The sequence below is a fragment of the Pan troglodytes genome, chromosome 1, assembly GCF_028858775.2.
Source record: "Pan troglodytes isolate AG18354 chromosome 1, NHGRI_mPanTro3-v2.0_pri, whole genome shotgun sequence".
Taxonomy (NCBI): domain Eukaryota; kingdom Metazoa; phylum Chordata; class Mammalia; order Primates; family Hominidae; genus Pan; species Pan troglodytes.
Window position 1 is genome coordinate 592,395 of NC_072398.2, and position 22,806 is coordinate 615,200.

At 36.8% G+C, this 22,806-nt stretch overlaps 1 protein-coding gene across 1 annotated transcript; it reads right to left on the bottom strand.

Moving 5' to 3' along the window:
* Positions 1-3,575: 3,575 nt before the first annotated feature.
* Positions 3,576-4,716, bottom strand: LOC100613015 (olfactory receptor 2T3). The gene is given in 2 exon segments (XM_063789940.1): positions 3,576-4,175; positions 4,178-4,716. Coding segments are annotated over 2 exon segments (963 nt in total). The 5' UTR covers positions 4,677-4,716; the 3' UTR covers positions 3,576-3,711.
* Between the last annotated feature and the right edge of the window lie 18,090 nt (positions 4,717-22,806).

Here is a 22,806-nt window from a genome sequence, read left to right on the forward strand (position 1 = left end):
AGCCAGATAAGAACACTAACTCCCAAAGTATTATAGGTCACTATTCCTGATAAACAGCTTTCATAATTTTTTATAAAAATTAACAAAATACTAACAAACCAAATTAAGCAGTGCATTAAAAGGATACTTCACCATAATCAAGTGGGATTATTCCTAGGATGTATAAACCAAAAGTATGTGAGACAGGTCTCAATCAGATTGAAAGTTTATTTCACCAAGGTAAAGGACATGCTTGGAAAAAAGAACACAGAATTACAGAAACAGTCTGTGGTCTGTGCTTTTCTTTAAAGATAATTTTGAGGACTTTAATATTTAAAGGGGAAAGCAGGCTAGAGGGGAAAGAGGGAGAGTATGATAATCCACAGGTTGCAAGAAGAAAAGAAGCAAAGAAGCAGGTAGGTGAATAGTCATTTATGTATTCCTTTCACACTCAGTAGAAGGATCATCACTTTATGTCAGGTAAGGAGAATGTGGAGTTACTGCCTGTTACTCTAACCTTTTATCTGTAGTTAACTGATTAGGAACAAAAAGAAAACAAAAACCAAAGGAAATGCAGTTTCTTGCATAACTCAGCTTTCAGCTTAATATCTTTTTTCCTTTTGGCATAGTAAATTGGGGTCCCAAGTTTTTTTCCCACAGATGCAAAGATGGTTCAACATACACCAATCAATAAATATGATATGCCACATTAACAGAATAAATGACAAAAACAATTGTGCATCTCAATAGACATAGAAAAAGCATTGGATAAAATTCAACATCTTTTCATGATAAAAACTCAGATTTGTTATAGAAGGAATGTGCCTTTACATAATAAATCTCACAGCTAAATCATACTCAATGGTGAAAAGCAAAGATTTTCAGCTAAGATCAGGAAGACAAGAGTGCTCACTCTCACTGCTTCTATTCAACGTAATACTGGAAACTAGCCAGAGCAATTAGGCAATAAAAAGAAAGAAAAGGCTTTCAAATCAGAGGAAGTTAAATTATCTTGCCATCTGTTTGCAGATGACATGATTTTACATATAAAAAACTCTAAAGACTCCACCAAAATCCCGTCAGAATTAAAGAATTCAAGAAACTTGCAGGATACAAAATAAACATATATAAATGGGTTGTATTTCTATACACCAAAAAGGAACCATCCAAATATGTAATTAAGAAAAGAATACCATTCCCAATACCATCAAATAGAATAAAATACATAGGAATAAATACAGCTGAGGGAGTGAAAGATCTGTTCACTCAAGAGGAGATAAATAAGTGGAAAGATATCTCATGTTAATGGGTTAGAATAATATTCTTTAAATGTCCATATTACTCCAGAAAATGTCTGATTCAGTATAACCCCAACTAAAATTCCACAGGCATTTTTTACATAAATAGAATAAAACCATTCTAGAAATTTTGTGAATGCACAAAAATATCAAATAGCCAAAGCAATATTGATAAAAAGAACAAAGCTGGAGGCTTCAGACTCCGATTTCAAACTATATTACAAATTATAGAAATAAAGCCATGCTTATATGGTCAATTAGTCTTTGATGAGGGTGCCAAAAATGCAGCATGAAGAAAGGATAGTCTGTTCAATAAATGGCATTGGGAAAACCAGACACATACATGCAGAGGAACGAAATTGGATTCTTATCCTACACTATTCCCCCAAAACCAAATCTAAATGGATCGAAGACTTAAATGTAAGACCTGGACTTGTAAAAGTCCTGGATGATGACATAGGGAAATAGCTCTTTGACATTGATCTTGGCCGTGATATTTTTGCTATGACACAAAAATTAAGGCAACAAAAGCAAAATAAGCAAGTAGGACTGCATCAACATACAAAAACTTTTGCACAGAAAAGGAAACAACAAAATGAAAAGGTAATCTCGGCAATGGGAGAACATATCTGCAAACCATATTTTGGATAAGGAGTTAGCATCCAAAATATAAAAGAAACTGACAAAATCATTAACAAATATCAAATTACCCAACTTAAAAATGGTAAAGACAGTGTGAATAGACATTCTTCCAAAGAGGGAATACAAGTAGGCAACAGGTGAATGAAAAGATGTTCAACATCACTAATCATCAGGGCCATGCAAATCAAAACCACAATGAGCTATCAGCTCACACCTGCTAGGATGGCTATTACCAGACAATACATAACAAGGGCTCTCAAGTGTGTGTAGAAAATGGATCCCTTGTACATGTGCATTGCTGGTAGAAACGTAAGTTGCAACAGCCTGTGTTGAAAGCTGTATGACAGTTTTATAAAGATTAAAAATAGAGCTACTATATAATTCAGCAATCCCTCTCTGTACACGTTCCTGAGGTCAATAATATAATTAAATAATATAATGACAACATAAGAACATTGTTAGTCATCTGTGGTGTCCATTTGAGCAGTTTTGCCCATTTAATTACAGCAATTTCTGAAACGAAATTTTACCTACCTCTAACAACCCCCTCTTACAAGTGATATTTCTGCACCACTTGGTGGAATTTACTTCCAAATTCAGATCTCTGTACACAAACTCAGACAAACTCCTTTCATGCACCGCAGGAATAATTTTCAGTGAGAAGCAAAAGTGTTCAGCCAATGTGTCACGTAAAGCAAGTACTTGACAGTTCTCTCGAAGATGCGATAGGCATGGGAACACCTGGCTTCCATTCATTGTCGGTAAATCAGGCAAGCTCAGGGCTGTGCCAAGGGGAAGTAAATTAACAGCTTCACGATACAGCTCGAGATTCAGCTTCTTGCATATTAATTAGAACAAATGTATTTCTTTCCTAATTTCTCACGTTCCAGAAATACTAGACCCATGAATTATTTTGTTAATGAAAATGATAGTGATCTGCTGCTCATAGATTTACAGAAGTTGCCTTTGTAGCATGATATACATCTGGCAAACTAAAGGTTAGTGACAAGTTTATAACCATTTTGCTGGTTTTCCCAGTTTCAGAAGAAACATGCTGAGGGGGTTAAGCTTTCCTAAGTCTCCATTATCGCACGCGACTGTTATGATATTTAGTGTAAACGTAGTAGACCATTGTCTGGAATAGACTAAATCCTAAAGAAACTAAATCTGGAACTACTTTTATTTACATACTATGAAAGAGATGAACCTATTCTTTGAATTTTGAAATGGATTCATTTTTGGTTTAGGTGGTTCCAATGGCCAATGCTAAAACTACTGGTGTTTACACTACAAAGTTCACTTCAGCCTTTGGAGAAAATGCGTTTCTTTGTACTTACTGAGATACAATAGCAGAAACACTGACCCCAGTGGCTGCCAATGTGAACCGAGGTTTACAATGTATTGCAAAGGGAGGGAGCAGCCAATACTCCCCTCTAGGGCTCTGCTAGGATTCTAAGTCTTTACAATGAGTCTCTTCGAGGGGTAAAGTGTTTAAGACCAAGTCTCATACTAAAATGCTCAATGAACCTGGGATGGGAGATAAGATAAAAGGCACTCTATAAGGTCTTTCATAGGTCAGCTACAGCAGTGCAGTTAAAAACACTCCAAAGATATTAAATCCAATGAGATAAATGGGAGCAATAAGCAGTATGGAGGGAAAACGCCACGTATAAGAAAGAAGGAAAATATGAGTGGGCTTTGTGCTGGGGACCCGGGGACCTGAGGGCAAAAGAGAGGAGAGATAGGGAGTAACGGAATTATAGAAAGAGGAGGGGACAATGCTTGCCCTTTACTACTTTTCTTGGTTCATTCTTGACTGCATCATGCTCCTCAGAGCCCTGGTGACATCTTTGTTGCGGAGACTGTAAATGAGGGGGTTCAGCACAGGAGTGAAGATGGTGTAAAAGGCAGACACCATCATGTCCTGCTCAGCTGTGTGGTAGGAACTCGGGAGCATGTAGGTGTAGAAGGAAGCACCGAAGAAGAGCAGCACTATGATCATGTGGGAGGAGCAGGTGGCCAAGGCCTTCCTGCGGCCGGCGGCGGAATTCATCCTGTGGATGAGGTGCAGGATGAGGGTGTATGAGCTGGAGATGACCATGATGGGGGCGAGAAGCATGAGGATGCAGCACAGGTACATGAGCGTCTTATAGAGGGAGACGTCAGAGCAGGAGAGCTTCAGCAGGGCAGGAGTCTCACAGAAAAAACTCAGGATTTTCCTAGACTGGCAAAAGGGGAAGCTCATGGTAATGGGGGGAGCAACAAACCATCAACCATTCCCAAAACCCAGCAGGCTGACACCAGGAGCTGGCACACCCTCTGGTTCATCAGCAGTGGGTAATGGAGAAGTCTGCAAACAGCAGCATATCGGTCATAGGCCATGGCAGCCAGGAGGAAAACCTCAGCTCCAGCCAGGGTCAGGTAGAAGAACATCTGGATCCCACAGCCTGATGGGGAAATGGTATAATCTCCAGTGACCTGGCCCACAAGCATCTTGGGCACAGTCACGCATATGTACATGAGATCCATAAGTGCGAGCTGGCTGATGAAGAAGTACATGGGGGTGTGGAGGCGGGGCTCTGAGAGGATGAGGAGGATGAGGAGGATGAGGAGGGCATTCCCAGTGAGGGCCATCAAGAAAAGAAGGAAGGTCACGGTGTAGAGGAGGGCAGCATGCTTGCTCTCAGCAAAGAGTCCCGTGAGGGTGAAATCGGTGCTTGCTGTTTGATTCTGAGAAGTTTGATTCCCTGAGCACATGACTGGCTCACGGTTTCCACCTGAGGGAAAAGAAAAGTCATTAATTTTAAATCTTTCCTCTGTACATGGCTTTCCTGACCTTTTTCTGGTAAGACATGTGCTTTGAATTATTTTTCTAAATATTGATTTAAACTGACATAAAATCATAAGTTCAAATCTTAGAGAGGTCAAGTTGTATCTTGGCCACAAGCTAAAGTGAACTACGAAACAGATCTGGGGAGGTGACTATTCATGAGCTAAGTCAAGAGTGAAGACAGGTACACTCTTTATGTCTTATTTATTACCCCCCAGAATTAAGAACACAAGTATACTGGCCCTGTTGTGGGATAGTTAGAGACTGAAGTAGGGAATGCACATTAGGTCTGTAACACAGTGTTCGTGTTGGGTTGAAATTTTCACTACTTTTTGGATACAGTAGCTCATCCAGGACTCAGTGATGGAAATCACGGCTGATAAGGTTAATATTAATATTGTTAATGGTACAAACATCATAACTAATACCATGAAATAATCTGAAAACTTGAAGTCTCCTTAAATTTCTTCTACCATTATATATCTCCATTTAAGTCCACTTTCCTCACGAAAACTTTTCAATTTATTCTGCTGTTCCTCACAAGGTTGCATTCCATAAGTAGTGCTGACTGGGGCAGAGGAGCAGAGGGAGAGTCCTGCCTGCCTGAGGAGAGTAGCTTGGGGTGCAGAACTAGTGCCGAGCAGGAGAGCAGCAGTAGGGACAGTGAGCCCTCTCCCAGTCCCCAGTGAAATCTAAGGCATTTAATTTATTAACTGTCATGCAGAGAAACATTTTTACAAGAAATCACAGCAATAAATGCTGCAGATGCCCTAAATATCAAGTATTTAGTTGAAATATAAACAAAATACTTATTTTCATTTTGCTGATACCATTTATCCCCCAAAATCATGCCTAAAATGCCCAAAATTCCGTGCATAGTGATTGAAAAATGAAGTTAAAGCACATGAGGCAGTTGTGTTGAATCTTTCATAAAACCGCAGCCTTGCAACCAAGCCTAGGGATCCTCTTGTCCTGCATCTCCTTTGCATAACAAACTAATCACCACCCCCTCCCATAAATTCATAGCTTTGCTCAGTGACTGCTTTGTCTGAATATTTCAGTTTTAATTTTCCAGTTGAATTGTTTCAATCATGCTTGATACAATCGTCTCAAAGTTAAAAAGCCCACTAACTTCTAGGCTAATGAAGAGTCAGGAGCTCCATGACTGAGGTTTGGTCATCCTCAGGGTTGCTGTACTGCAGGTTAGAGAAATAATGCTGAGGAAAAAACTAACAGTGACTGAGGCACGTGGAAATGCAAAGTGAAATACAATGCACTGTTCCTAGGGCAAAAAAACAATAACAAAAACAAAAAAACAAAAACAAACCACACACACAAAACAAGAGACAAAACAAAAAAAAACCCTGGGACTTCAGGAAACCTAAAGTCAGAATTACAAAGAGCTAGCAACAAGAGTCAGGTATCTTTGTTCCTTACTTATCCCCTTTATAAAGCACTGAAGAGACAGGTCATCAAGACACCTTTCAACAAAGAGACTAACATGGCACATAGAGCACAAACCATTTGCTCCACCTCTTCTGCTCCATCAGAGAATAAATCTAAGCCACGCCAGCTCAGTGAAGCTGCTTTCACCATTCTAAGGCCAAAGCAAAGGAGTTTAAATTCAGAATGAAAATGAGAAAATTACATCATCAGTTTCTTCACATTAGGGAATTGAGGTGTTTATTGCTTAATTCTTTGCCCTGTTTTCCTTTATTTATTTATTTATTTTTTCCTGCTTATTCATCTTCCCTGTACTTGGCATTGTCTCTTCCCTGGAGCTTCTATTTTCTTTAAGACCCTCTCAGAATCCACTATTTTGGTATTTTTGTTTTGTTTTGCTATTTGTTTTTGATGGTTATATTCTAACTTTCCACTCACGGTCCACGTGGGAATTAAACATGTTTTTCATTTATGCGATGCATCTATCCAAAAGCAAATCCATCTTTTTCATGACATTGCACATTTTTTAAACAACTTCATTTTTCTAGTTTAAAATTATATTTTCATATCAGACATTTAAAATAAGCTCTCTCTTTGTAAAAGCAAATCTGAACCTCAGAAAGGGAGGATCATGCAAAACCAGTGTCAGAAATCTGTAAACTAAATATAAAATCCTAAGACCCCTAATCAACAGACCCCCTCTAGGCCAAGAGAATCTCAGGAAAGCTGAAAAGCTTAATTGCAGGACATAAGAAGGGAGACACACTTCATTACACCCATCTTTTGGAATTTAGGCACAACTGACCAGCAATAACATTGAAATAGAGTTCCTAAGACTGACAAAACAGACTCTGAGTGGCAATAAGATACCAAATTCCAACCTGACTCTGGTATAGCATCACATGACAGACAGCAGACCCTGAGGAAAATCTAAATATTCTACCCCAAAGTATGTCTTTGACATATTTTGAAATGGCCCTGCAAAGCCATCTTTCGTGGGGAAAAGTTGCATCTGTAGACACTCTCCATTAACACAGCTGGGGCTTTCCCAGATTCAGGAGAAAATATCAGAGTCTGACAACCTTTAAGGCTCTAAAACATTTACCATTTATTATATTTGCTTCCAATTAATTGTGTAATCTTAGTCAAGACACTAAAAGCTCTGAGTGTCACTTTCTCAGAATCAAAAGAAGGAGTGTTATGTACTTGCTATGCTTCTGTGACTCTTAAGACATCTATGAATCTGATGACAGAATGTGGCCTAAGATTTCTCCATGACAGGGTGACCTTCTCCCACATCGCCCCTCTCCTTAAAGGCTCAGAGACTTACCTTGAAATATTAGTCTCATCGAATTTAGATTATATAATTTGGGAATGAAAGAGAATGGGAAAAGGGAGCCACTTTTCTCAGTGCCTGTGAGGTTCCGAGACTGGTGCTGAGTCCTTCTAGCATGTCAATCATACAAGTACTGAGTAGTGTATTCATCCCTGTGTACAGTCATCCCTCACTATCTGTCCTCAGTACCAGGACATCGTGAAAATACCAAAGTCCATGATGCTAAAGACCCTAATATGAAATGGCAGAGTATTTCTATATAACCTACACAAATCTTCCCGTATGCTTGAAATCATGTCTAGATTACTTATAACTAATGCAATATGAATGCTATGTAAATAGTTGTTATACTGTATTTTTTAGGGAATAATGACAAGGAAAAAAGTCTGGAGGATGGAGCAAGATGGCAGAATAGAAGGTTCCACTGATCATCCTCCTGCAAGAACAGCAATTTAAAAACTATCTACACAAAAAACACCTTCACAAGAACCAGAACTCAGGTGAGCACTCACAGTACATGGAGTTAAATTCATATTTCTGAATGAGGCATTGAAGAAGTTGGAAAAACAGTATTGCATCACTGACACTACCACTCCTTCATCCCCCAGCAGCGGTGGTGTGGTATGGAGAGCTTCTCTGTGCACTAAGGAGAGGGAGAGCCAGCAATTCTAAGACACTGAGCTCAGCGATGCCCTTCTTATAGCAGAAAGACGACCCAGACCAAATTCAGCTGACACCCACCATGAAGGGCACATTTAAACCAGCCATTGCTGGAAGGGAATTGCGAATCCCAGTGTTTGGAACTTGAGTTACCCAAGCCTCACCATGAAGGGCTAAAGTGGCTCTGGAGCCACAGACAAACCTGAAGGGCCGTCTAGGCCACAAGAGCTGCAAATCCTAATGCTAATCTGGGCCCAGAGCCAGTGGACTCGGGGGACACATGACCTGTTAAAACACCAGCCAGGGCAGCTAAACTCATCCCCTAACCTCAGCCTCCACAGCTTGTGGCTCCAAAAGAGGCCTCTTTCCTCTGCTTTAGGAGAGGAGAGGGAAGAGTGAGGAGGACTTTGTCTTGCATCTTGGATACCAGCTCAGCCACATCAGGGTTGGATACCAGCCAGAGTCATGAGGGCCTTGGGTGAAACTCTGAGGCATGCTGGCTCCGGGTGAGACTCAGCATATTACCAGCTATGGTGGCTATGGGGCAAGACTCCTTCTGCTTGAGGAAAGTGGACAGAAAATTAAAGAAAATTAAAGGAGACTTAGTCTTGCACTTTAGTGCAACTATTGTTACCATTGTTATTCAACATATTACTGGAAGTTCTAGCTAGAGCAATCAGACAAGAGAAACAAATATAAATAAATCTGTCTATATGTAAATATATCTATATATATAGATAGATATAGATATATAGAGATATAGATATGGCATCAAATTTCAAAGAAAAGTAAAATTATCTTCGTTCACAGATAGGACAGGACCTTATACTTGGAAAAACCTAAAGTCTCCCCAAAAACCTATTAGAACTAATAAATTCAGGAAAGTTGCAGGATACAAGGCAGATTTCTATATGTCAATAGCAAATAGATTAAAACAAATTTAAAAAGTAATCTCATTTATGATAGCCACAAATAAAATTAAATAGGAATTAACCAAAGAAGTGAAAGAGTTCTCTAATGATAACTATAAAGCATTAATAATTGAAGAGGACACTAAAAATGAAAACATATTCCAGGTTCATGAACCAAAAGAATCAATATTGTTAAAATATCCATAGTACTCAAAGCAATCTGTAGATTCAATGTTATCCTTATCAAAATACCAATGACATTTCTTACAGATATAGAAGACACTATCCTAACATTTGTATGAAAGCACAAAACACCCAGAAGAGCCAAAATTATTCTAAGCAAAACCACCAACCAACCAACCCACCAAAACTGGAGGAATCCCATTGCCTGACTTCAAATTATACTACAACAGAGCTACCATAACCAAAACAGCATGGTGCTGGCATAAACACAGATACATAGACCAATAAAACAGAATACTCAGAAACAAATCCACACACCTACAGTGAACTCATTTTCTACAAAGTTGCAAGGAACATACACCGGGGAAAATATCGTCTCTTCAATAAGCAGCACTGGGAAAAGTGGATATCTATATGAAGAAAAATGAAACTAGTCCCGTCTCTCGCCATATACAAAGATATAGTCAAAATGGACTAAAGACTTTAAGACCTCAAACTATGAAACTACCAGAAGAAAACATTGGAGAAAATCTCCAGGATATTTGTCTGGGAAAATATTTCTTGAGTAATACTCCATAACACAGACAACCAAAGCAAACATGGACAAAGGAGAGCACATTATGTTAAAAAGCTTCTGCACAGTGAAGGAAATAAATCAACGAAGAGACATCCCATAAAATGGAAGAAAATGTTTTCAAACTACACACCTGACAAGGAATTAATAACCACAATACATGGGGAGCTCAAATAAATCTATAGGAAAAAATCTAATGATCTGATTTATATATTGATAAAAGATTGAATAGACATTTCTCAAAAGACAACATACAAATCAAAAACAGGCACATAAAAAGTGCTCAACATTGATCAGAGAAATGCAGATCAAAGCTACAATGAGATACCATCTCATCCCAATTAAAATGGCTCTCATACAAAAGACATGCAATAACAAATGCTGGTGAGGACATGGAGAAAAGGGAACCCTCATAAACTCTGTGGGAATGTGAAGTTGCATTTAAAGTTGTATTTAAAGGTGCAACAGAGAACAGTTTGGAGGTTCCTCAAAAAAACTAAGAATAGAGCTAACGTATCATCCAGCAATCCCGCTGCTGGGTATATACCCAAAAGAAAAGAAATCAATATACTGAAGAGACATCTACACTTCCATGTTTGTTGCAGCTCTGTTCACAGTAGCTAAAATTTGGAAGCAACCTATGTGTTCATCAACAGATGAATGGGTAGAGAAAATGTGCTACTTATACATGATAGGTACTATATAGCCACAAAACATAATGAGATCCTGTCATTTGCAACAACATAGATGGAACTGGAGGCCATTACGCTAAGTCGAATAAGCCAGGCACAGAAAGACAAACATTGCATGTTCTCAGTTATTTGTGGTACCTAAAAATCGAAACAACTGGACTCATGGAGATATAAATTAGAAATATGCTTAGCAGATACTGGGAAGGGCACTAGGGGGGATGAAGGGGTAGGTGGGGATGGTTAATGGATACAACAAACTTGTTAGAATGAATAAGTACTAGCATAATAGACTGACATCGTCAATAACAATTGTACACTTAAAAATAACTAAAAGGGTATAATAAAATTGTAACACAAGATAAATGCTTGAGAGGATACTCCATTTTTCATCATGCATTTATTATGCATTACATTCCTGTATGAAAACATCTCATGTACCCCATAAATGTATACACCTACTATGTCACTATAAAAAATAGAAACATTAGAAAAGTCTGTACCAATGTGACCATGATAAGCCTAATTATATTTTCAATCCATGATTGGTTAAGTCCATGATTGGTTGAATCCTCAGATGCAGAATCCAACTCATAAGCCCAACTGCAGAAGCAGATACTGACACCAGGAGACAGAATGAGCATATTCTCTCCTTGGCTGGTACCCACCCTGTCTTCCAACATTGCTTCTTCCAATATCTCAGAGTATCTTTAAACCACACACTTTCATATTCCTTCATAACTTCTCGTATCCTGCTTCTTTGCTGTGAATTTACCAAATGCATTTCTGTATAAACTCTACCAGTCATAAATGCTCAGATAATATGACAATTTCTGTATGAAGGCGTGCTCTACTCAATCAGTGAGAAATCTCACACCTCAGACATCACAATCCTTCTTTTATACTCTTCACACAAGCTTCAACTCACTCTTGTATTTTAATTATTCCTAAGTTTCAATGAAAATTCCACATGAATAATATGTATAATTAAAAATTAATGGGCTATCCAAATGCTGTATAGGTATGAAAGTTAGAAATCTAAATAAGTGTTTAAAAATGGCAGGTGGAGGGTTATTAATATGTAAAATTGCAAAATTCTAGATATATTTTAGGTACTGCTATGAAATCCTTAATGAGCTGTACACTTATTTTTTTTATGGATATACTTCAATAGTTGTACAAGCTTCATGTATAGCCACAAATATAAACATATTCTAGAACATAAAATGACAAAATGGTCAACAAATTTATCCATCATCTGAGGTCCTTGAGGGACTTTTGATGAGTGGACCCCGAGTACCATCTGACAGATTTACAATGTGAACATCACATAAACAATGTTTTTGTGCAGCTTGAGATGTTACTATGGCATTACCTTGTGCATTCTGACTAATCCATAATTATATTTAAAATTTGCAACAGTGCTCCCTATTTTATGTTCATAACATATATCATCATCTGGCATGACCACATCATATGTTTTACCTATTCACTGTTTGGGTTTTTGTTGTTGCACAGGGAGACCAAAATATATTTATTTTCTTCTCTGTTGTTTTCTAACATTAGCACTATGCCTGGCATATATCACTTTTGCACCAATATAATAGTAAAAATTGATTATTTGTTAAATGAAGGGAAAATGATGGTTAGAGAGATTAGTGCAACTCCTTTAGAGATGAATTTAGTAATATCTCATAACATTGAAGATGTTCTTTCTTCACTACCTAAGACTTCCAAGGAGATTATACAAGGATAGATACTCTGTTACATTATAAAGCATGAAAAAGTGGTAAACCTAAATATTAATATAAAGAAAATGCACACATGATCAATATTAATACCAATTTATCGTGAACATTTCAATTAGTAAAGTTGAAGGAAAATATGTTGCAGAATGATCAGTGTGCTACCATTTAACAAATACATCCTGCTAAAATATTACATTTGGACACATATCTGCAATAAAAATATTAAAAATTGATAGGGAAGATACACACCTGTTTAAAAAAATTGGTCTGAGGACACTAAGAGAGGGAATTCAAGAGAGCACAGATAAGACTTTGATGTACCTGTAAAATATATACCGCCCTGTTTTTGAGTCAGGGTCTTGCTTTGTCAACCCAGGCTGGAGTGCAGTTTCGCAATTGTGGCTCACTGCAGCTTCAATCTCCCGGGCTCAAGCGATCCTCTCACCTCAGCCTCCTGAGTAGCTAGGACTATAGACACGTGCCACTATGCCTCCCTGATTTTTTAAAATTTAATTTTTGGAGAGATGAGGTCTCACTATGTTACCCAGGCTGGTCTCAAATACCTAGGCTAAAGCAATCCTTCCACCTCAGCCTTCCAAAATGTTGGGATTATAGGCATAAGCTACTGCCCCTGGATGATGTATATATGATATTTATTTATATTTTTTATATCAATAGGTTTTTGGGGAACAGGTGGTGTTTGGTTACATTAATAAGTTCTTTCATGGCAATTTGAGAATTTGGTGCACTCATCACCCAAGTAGTGTACACTGTACCCAATGTGTAGTCTTTTATCCCTCACCTGCTTCCACCCTTTCCCCCAAGTCCCCAAAGTCTATTGTATCATTATTATCCCTTTGCATCCTCATAGCTTAGCTCCCACGTATGAGTGAGAACATACAATGTTTGGTTTTTCATTCCTGAGTTGCTTCACTTAGAATAACGGTCTCTAATTCCATCCAGTTTGCTGCAAATGCCATTATTTCATTCCTTTTCATGGTTAAGTAGCATTCATATATATACATATGAAGATATATGAAGATATATGAAGATATGAATATGAGTACATATGAGTATATATGAATATATGAGTATATGTGTGAATATATGATTTTATCTACTCATTGATTGATGATCATTTGGGCTGCTTCCATATTTTTGCAATTGTGAAGTGTGGTGCTGTAAACATGTGTGCAAGTATCTTTTTCGTGTAATGATTTATTTTCCTTTGGGTAGATACCCAGTAGTGGGATTGCTGGATCAAATGGTAGATATACTTTTAGATCTTTAAGGAATCTCCACACTTTTCCATAGTGGTTGTACAAGTTTACATTTGCACCAGCAGTGTAAAAGTGTTCTCTTTTCAGCACATCCATACCAATGTCTATTTTTTAAAGATTTTTTGATTATGGCCATTCTTGCAGGAGTGAGATGGTATTGCATTGTGGTTTTGAATTTCATTTCCCTGATAATTAGTGATGTTGAGCATTTTTTTCATGTTTGTTGGCCATTTGTATATTTTCTCTTGAGAATTGTCTATCTGTGTCCTTAGCCCACTTTTTAATGGCTTTGTTTTGTTCTTGCTGATTTGAGTTTCTTGTAGATTCTAGATATTAGTCCTTTGTTGGATGTAGAGACTGAAGATTTTCTCCCACTCCATGGGTTGTCTGTTTACTCTGATGATTATGTCTTTTGCTGTGCACAAGCCTTTTAGTTTAATTAAGTCCCATTTATTTTTGTTTTTATTGCATTTGCTTTTGGGTTCTTGGTCATGAAGTCTTTGCCTAAGCCAATGTCTACAAGATAACATTTTCTGATGTTATCTTCTAGAATTTTAATAATTTCAGGTCTTAGGTTTAAGTCTGATCTATCTTGAGTTGTTTTTTCTATAAGGTTAGAGATGAGGTTCCAGTTTCATTCTTTACATGTGGCTTGCCAATTTTCTCAGCACCATTTGTTGAATAGGGTGTCCTTTCCCCCACTTCTATGTTTTTGTTTGCTTTGTTGAAGATCAGTGGCTGTAGTATTTGGTTTTATTTCTGGGTTCTCTATACTGTTCCATTGGTCTATATACTGATTTTTATGCCAGTACCAAGCTATTTTGGTGACTATGGCCTTATAGTACAGTTTGAAGTCGAGTAATGTGATGCCTCTGGTTTCATTCTTTTTTCCTAGTCTTGCTTTGGCTATGTGGGCTTTTTGGTTCCATATGAATTTTAGGATTGTTTAGGATTGTTGTTCTGTGAAGAATGATGGTGGTGTTTTGATGGGAATTGCATTGAATTTGTCCATTGCTTTGGCAATATGGTCATTTTCAATTATTGATTCTACCTACCCATGAGCATGGGATGTGTTTCAATTTATTTGTGTCATCTACGATCTCTTTCAGCAGTGATTTGTAGTTTTCCTCATAGAGGTCTTTTACCTCCTTGGTTAGGTATTCCTAAGTATTTTATTTTGTAGCTATTGTAAATTGGGTTGAGCTCTTGATTTGCATCTCAGCTTGGTAGCTATTGCTGTATTAACAGAGCTACTGAGTTGTGTACATTAATTTTGTACTCTGAAACTTTGCTGACTTCATTTACCAGTTCCAGGAGCTTTTTGGATGAGTCTTTAGGGTTTTCTTGGTATACGATCATATTATCAGCAAACCGACATCATAACTTCCTCTTTACTGATTTGGATGCCCTTTACTTCTCTTGTCTGATTGCTCTGGCTAGGACTTCCAGAACTATATTGAATATAAGTGGCAAAAATGGGCATCCTTGTCTTGTTCCAGTTCTCACAGGGAATGCCTTCAACTTTTCCCCATTCAGAATAATGTTTGCTGTGGGTTTGTCATAGGTGACTTTTATTACCTTACAGAATGTCCCTTGTATGCTGATTTTGCTGAGGGTTTTAATCATAAAGGGATGGATTTTGTCAAATGCTTTTTCTGCAACTATTGAGATAAACACAATTAAAAACAAAAGTCACATGGTTATGTGATGTATCACATGTATTGACTTGTATATGTTAAACCATCCCTGAATCCCTGTTATGAAACCCACTTGATCATGATGATTTATCTTTTTGGTATGCTGTTGGATTCTGTTAGATAGTATTTTGTTGAGAATTTTTGCATGTATGTTCATCAGGGATATTGGTCTATGGTTTTGTTATGTCCTTTCCTGGGTTTGGTATTAGGGCAATACTAACTTCATAGAATGATCTAGGAAGGTTTCCCTCTCTATCTTGTGGAATAGTGTCAGTAGGATTGATGCCAATTAATTCAGCTGTGAATCCATCTGGTCCCAGACTTTTTTTGTTGGCATTTTTTAATTACCATTCCAATCTTGCTGCTTGTTACTGGTCTCTTCAGAGTTTCTATTTCTTCCTGGTTTAATCTAGGAGCATTGTATATTTACAGAAATTAAATCCTCTCCTGTAGGTTTTCTACTTTACACGCATAAAGGTGTTCATAGTAGCCACCAATAAGCTTTTGTATTTCTGTGATATTGGTTGTAATATCACCTGTTTCATTTCTAGTTGAGCTTATTTGACTATTCTCCTGATTAATCTTGCTAACAGTATCAATTTTACTTATTTTTTCAAAGAACCAACATTGTTTCATGTAGCTTTTGTATTTTTTGTTTCAATTTCATTTAGTTCTGCACTGATTTCTGTTATTTCTTTTCTTCTGCTGGGTTTGGGTTTGGTTTGTTCTTGTTTCTCTAGTTCCTTGAGGTGTGACCTTAGATTGCCTATTTGTGCTCTTTCAGACTTTTTGATGCAGGCCTTAATAGTATGAACCCCTTATGATTCAGGAATTCCATTAATAAGGATGTATCCAATTTAAATGGGTATATCAAAGAGATATCTGCACTCCCATGTTCATTGCAACATTATTCACAATAGCCAAGATATGGAATCAACCTAAGTATCCATCAATGGATGAATAGATATAGAAAACAAGACATATATCCACAGTGAAATGTAATTCAGCCTTTAAATAGAAGAAAATCTTGTTCATTTGTATCAAAGTTGGATATCGTGTTGTATGTATCAAAATATTATAATTGTATATATAATAGATACATATGTTTATGTGTATAATGTATATTATATATAATACAAAATTATAATTATATATGTAATATATATGTGTTGTATATATCAAAATTGCTAAGTGGGTACATTTTAAATGTCTCACCATGAAAATTGGTGATATGTTCTTTAGGTTAATTTCATCATTACAAATAATATACATGTATCAAAATATCACATTGTACCCCATAAAATATGTATTTTAATATTTCAGTTAAAAATATTTTTTTAATAATGCAATAAGAACATGAAAGTGGAAAAATGATTATAGACATTTTGATGTGGAACTGAAATCAGAAACATGAATATTAATCTATGATTTCTACACACATTTATATATAGATGGTGTCTACTTCATCCTTTTTCTTTTCACATTTTATAGATATAATTTGAAATTTTTTTATTCTATCTTCTTGAATTAGGAGATTAGTCAATATTTAGCCTTCCTTTCTTCTTAATGATCTATGGGGATAAATTTTTCTGTAACCACTGGTTTAGCTGCATCCTACACGTTTTATGTCATGTTTATATTATTCTGTCAAAGGCCCACCTGTGATTGATTTTGGTGAGAATCCCATGTGCACTAGAAAATAACGTGGACTTTTCTTACTGTTGTGAGCATTGTTCCATATCTACAAGTTTTGTTGCCATTAAGTATGTTGTATAAATCTTTTATAACTTTAGTAATTTGGAGGTTTATGTGCTCTATCACATATTGGTGTGTTAACATACATACCATTAAATTGAGCAATGACTGGGCAAAAGGAAAAATCAAAGGAGAATTAAAATCTCAAGACAAACAAAAAATACAATATACTAAAACTTATGACATGCACCAAATCCAGTACTAAGAGAAAAGTTGATTGCAACGAATAGCCACATGAAAGAAAAAATTCAAATTAACCAACTTTTTACCTCAAGAAGCTAGAAACAGAAAGCCTAAGTCCAAAGTTATCATAGAGAATAAAATATTAAAGTAGAAATAGGAGACTAGAAAAACTAGAAAAATCAGCAAAACTATTTAAAAATTAGAAGGTGATAAACCTTAGCTAGACTAAGAAAAAAAGTATCCTCAACTAAAATGAGAAATATGAGGAGTCATTAGAACAAATGCCTCAAAATGAAAAGGATCATAAAAGACTATTATGAAAATTATGCACTTATAAATTAGATAATCTATAAGAAATCAAACTTCTTGATTTATACAACCTACCAAAACTAAAGAGGAAATAGGAAGCCTGAACAGACCAATAAGCACAAATTAGTAAACAAAAGATTCCCAGAGAAAAGACCAGAACCAAATGGCTTCGTGGATGAATTCTAAACATTCAAAGAAGAATAGCAATCCTTCTTAAACTCTCTCAAAAACCAGAAGAGAGCGCGCCCCAAACTCATTTTATGAGGCCAACATACACTTATATCAAAGCCAGACAAAGATAATCACAAGCAAATAAAACTGCCAGTCAATATCACTGATAAACATAGGTGTAAAAATCTTCAACAAAATACTAACAAACCAAATTCAACAGCCCATTAAAAAGAGAATAAACCACAGCCAACTGAAATGTATCTCTGGGATGCAAGAATGCTTCAACATAGGCAAATCAATCAGTGTGATATAACACATTAAGAGAATAAAAAAATTTGCAGCAAAAACATTTGACAATTCATGTAAAAACTCTGAAAAACAGGTATAGAAGGAACTTAGTTCAACACATCATATAAGAAAAGCCCACAGTTAATAAAAAATGAAAATGTTTCTCCTATGGTCTGGTACAAAGTGAGGATGTCCATTGTCACCAGTTCTATTTAACATGGTACTGAAAGTCCTAGCCAAAGCAATGAAACAATAAGTTAAATTATGATAATTTTTTTCAACATAATTGTCCTCGTATCCTATATTTTCCAAGGTACTTGAAGACCCCTAATGGACAGGAGATTTTTTTAAAAGACAATTTAAAGGGCCAACTGTGTAGTCAGACTTTATATTCTTATGGTGATGTTTACTTTTGTTGTAACACACTAGATCACTTTCTTAGAAGTTCCCTAAAGGTGGGGGTTTGGGGGAACTAAGTTACAGGAGAGTCTCCCTGCTGTGGATTGGGGACAGTTGAGGGACCATTTTTGAAATGATTATTCACGACTTGAGCCAGATCAGATTATCTAGACTTAGTTATTGAACTAAACATCTTTGGAAAATTAACGGTGTTTTTGGCCTCTTGCCAATCAAGCGGTCTTTTCAGGCCTCTCTTAGGTGGAGTCATGAAAACAACTCATCACTCCCTCAATACGTGTCTATCACTGCGCAGTTAGGGTCACATTCTTCTTACTCTTGCAAGGCGATGAAATGCAATGAAATGCACATCTACTCAGCTGGGCCTTGGATTGCCAGAGGCAGAGGGCTTGAACTTAATTTTATTCTTACCTAGAGCATGAGCCCACGAAGCTTCCTCAATAGGATAGCAATGTAGAAGGGCCACAGTGCAGAAATAGAGTTTCAGTCAATCTTATTCAACTTGAACTTCTACATGAGAGCTGGGTTGTATCAACATCGAGGATAAAGGGGGGAATCTCAAACTGCTGGTGGGAATTACAATGGGTTTTCTGTCTTGTTTTCTGGTTTGAGAGCGTGCACTGAGTCAATGCCAGGAGTTTAAAAAATACGTACAAGCTTCCACTCCTAGGGAAGCGTAGTATGGAAATAATCAGATGAGTGGGCAATTTATTAAAAAAGTCCATTCCGGTGTTATTTGCAATAAGAAAGTGGAAGTAACCTAAGCATCTGCTAACTGGACACGTACTAAATAATTTAGGTTTTAGAACATAATAGAATTCTAAGTGACCACTGGAATGTGAGGTGATCTATGTTCATCTTCATCCTATAGCAGGTTCATTGTATTCTTAAGTGAAAAGGTGGCATATTTTCAACCTATATAATCATCTCCTTACAACTGTATTCTCTTTGAAATGAAATCCCTTAATACATACACAGCATGTATTATAATCTTGTTCTTAGAAATAATCAAAAAAGGTAAAGATTTTTACAGTCTTTCAAATTACACAAAGCCATTATTTGCAAGCATCCCTGCCTTGGGCCAAAATTATATTATCCTTTCTCCCTTTCAAGTAGTTTCCCCAGTTTACACAGGGAGACAGAAAAGCAGTTCTCTTCATTAAACCTTCAGCTATTCAGAAGCTGAGGCCCAAAGATATGGTTTTAACTATGTTCAAACATGTTTTCTGATTTTAATTTTTCCAAGTTTATAGAATACTTCATTAACATCACTGGTCATTTCAATTAAACACTTTGGAAATCCAGGGAAAGAACAATTTTGATAACATCAACTGACATACGTAATCCTAAACTTTGCATTTAAATTTTCAGTCATGAAAGAAAGTGTTTTCTGCTTCTACCCTTGAGAAATGCCCCTTAATGGGACTTACCTCCTGTTTGCTTCAAAGAAGGAATATATGAAGAATCTAGCAAAAGCCAATGACTTTTTTACATAAGCTCCAATTTTAAAATAGTTAAATCACTTATCAGTGAAGCTGGAAATAATTTTAGTTTTTTGGTGTTTTTTTGCTTCTAGCATCACCCTTGACATGCAGTTCTATGTGAGCCTATAAAAGTCTAACTTTGTTAATCTTCAGTTTCCACGTCGTCTCTTCAAACCTGAGATGCCAAGGAAACTTTCTTTTAAAGATTTTTAAAAGGTACTAAGCCTTCTAAAATGAAAGTTTTTCATTCATTTATTACACTAGTATTTATTAAGGGCAAATTCTGTATTAGGAAAAATTTTAAGTGCTTGCGATGCATAACAATTCTTGTTTTTAGGTATGTGATGATTTAATAAAACCAAATAAGCTTAAAGTGCTCATAAAAAATACGATGTGAAACAACCAGAGTTGAAGCTACAGGTATTTATTTACCATTTTATATTCTTAGCTAGTTGTATAAACCAAAGGAATGTAGTCAAAACAAACCAAGTATTTTCTTGGCCTTTATTACCTGGGATTTAGAAGGAAGCACACAGTGAAATGCTGCTAAGTGTGTGACATGGTCACGGGAGTCACCCAGGTTTAAGAAATCCATCCTCAGTACAATCCCAGCTGAGAAAAAAGCTTAAAAATGCATCTGGTTTTTATCATTTGTGTGTGAATCAGCCTGTTTTAACTAAATAACCTATCGATGCCATAAAGTTGTCTATGAATACAATTGCTTTATGTATGGAACTTCTGTGTAGAGTCAGGACCTGACGTTTCAGTCATTTTGTTTTCACAGAATTGTCAGAATTCTTAGCAGAACTTCACTTCATTTAAAGTCAGTTGTCCAACTTGACAGGGATGTTCTGTCACTTTTTCAGATTTTTAATTTTTGTGGATACAGAGGTCTGCATTTTCTTTTCTTTACGCTAAATAATTATCTAATTATCTTCAGTTTCTCTGATCATTCCTTTTTGCCTGATATCTTCCTGAGCACTGAATAAAGCAGTTAATAAGGTATTTAATAAGTAGACTTTATGCTTTCTTCTATTACAATTTTATATTGCATATAGATGTTTATTGTATAAAACAAGTCTGTAGAAGCAAGGGTTCAGTTAATTTTATATCCATATCCCTTACCTGCAGAAAGACCCCACAGGGAATCTGATTACCCCTCAATGTGGGTCATCAGGTCCTTGGCTAGACCAGCCTAACTGGCATCCAACAGCAAATGAACATGGCTTTTATCAGCATGTTGCTCTGAAGGGACCTTTGTCCCCAGGTCATTATTAGGGTTAACAAGCTGGCAGCTACACATTGTGCCATGTGCTTCTCCCCTTTGTTTTGTTTTTGAGACAGTCTTGCTCTGTTGCCAAGGCTAGAGTGCAGTGGCACAATCTTGACTCACTGTAACCTCCACTCTGAGTTCAAGCGATTCTCCTGCCTCAGCCTACCAAGTAGCTGAGATTACAGGCATGTGCCACCACGCCCAGTTAATTTTTTGTATTTTTAGTAGAGACAGGGTTTCGCCATGTTGGCCAGGCTGGTCTCGAACTCCTGGCCTCAAGTGATCCAACTGCCTCGGCCTCCCAAAGTGCTGAGATTACAGGCGTCAGCCACCATGCCCGGCCACTTCTCTCATTTGTAAATTGTTTATCAGTATCATGGCTTGGCACAAAACACCAGACCAGAGGTTAGAAGATGTGGTTCTGAAGCCCCATCTGCCTCTTGCTGGAATGGGGCAATAATTTGCTGTGAACATCAGCTTCTTCATCTCCCATGGGGCTAATTCTTTCTCTAAATACTTTATAAGATTTTGTGAAGATCAGAATCAAAATCAGGTAGTTAAATGTTTTCAAAACTAGGGACAGTCTTCTATTTTTTCCTCATTACCTGGATTAGTGCATGCCATGTTTCAAGTATACAACTGATAATTTAGCAACTTAAATATTATGTATATTACTCAATATTAAAATTTATATATTATTTTAATAAAGAAGCAAATCTGGTGACCACAAATTACCTTATGTAAGAATTTGGTGAGATGACTGGGGAAAAATCCTTGGTCACTCCCGTTTACAGTGGGACTAGTTTTATGTGTGAAGGGAGTGGATACACACCGTGTGTAAAATGAGATTAAAATTTTTTTTAAGTTGTATTAAAGTAGAGCCTACAATAGAAAAGTGCACACACATCAACAGTGGAAAGATTGATAAATCACCAAGAAAAGAACATGTTGATGTAACCACCATGAAATTTGTTGAATAGACTCAAACATTGAATAAGTCACCTCCTTCCATGCCCCGATCACTAATGTCCATGATATCCCTAGAAACTTGTCAAAATGCATTTCACTGATTGCTTCAGGTATACTCTTGAAATGTCTGTCAATGTTAGAGTTAAATATTCTAGTTAAATATGCAAAGAATTAATCTTGGAAACATAAAAGTCCTAATTTTTAATACATAGCAACTGAGGAAATGGGAAAGAAAACACAGATGTCCCAGGATAGAGCACAAACGCAATGTGAACTGAAGGAGTTTTGTAGAGGGAAGAAAGATCGAGAAGGTGCTAGCTAAGGCAGGAGAATGGAGAACAGGGAGGGCATTAGTGCAGACACACAAAGGAATAAAATGTGAATGGAGCTGAATTAAAATAACACTGAGGATATTTCATAAATGAATCCTGGTCTGTTTCTTCACTTAATCCCTCCAGGACATTCTTCCATCTCTTTTCCATGTGTTTGATTTCAGGGTAAAGATCAAATTATTAGGAACCTTCTGAATGAAAAGCCACCTAGGGGTTAGCATATTGAAGGGAATATTCTTTATCTACATCAGCAACAATGGAGGAAACATTTTTCCTTCTGTCTCTGTGTTGACACTAGAACATAAGGCTGAGTAACCTTTGCTTAGTCTTTGTCAACTATGTAACCGCTCTGTCC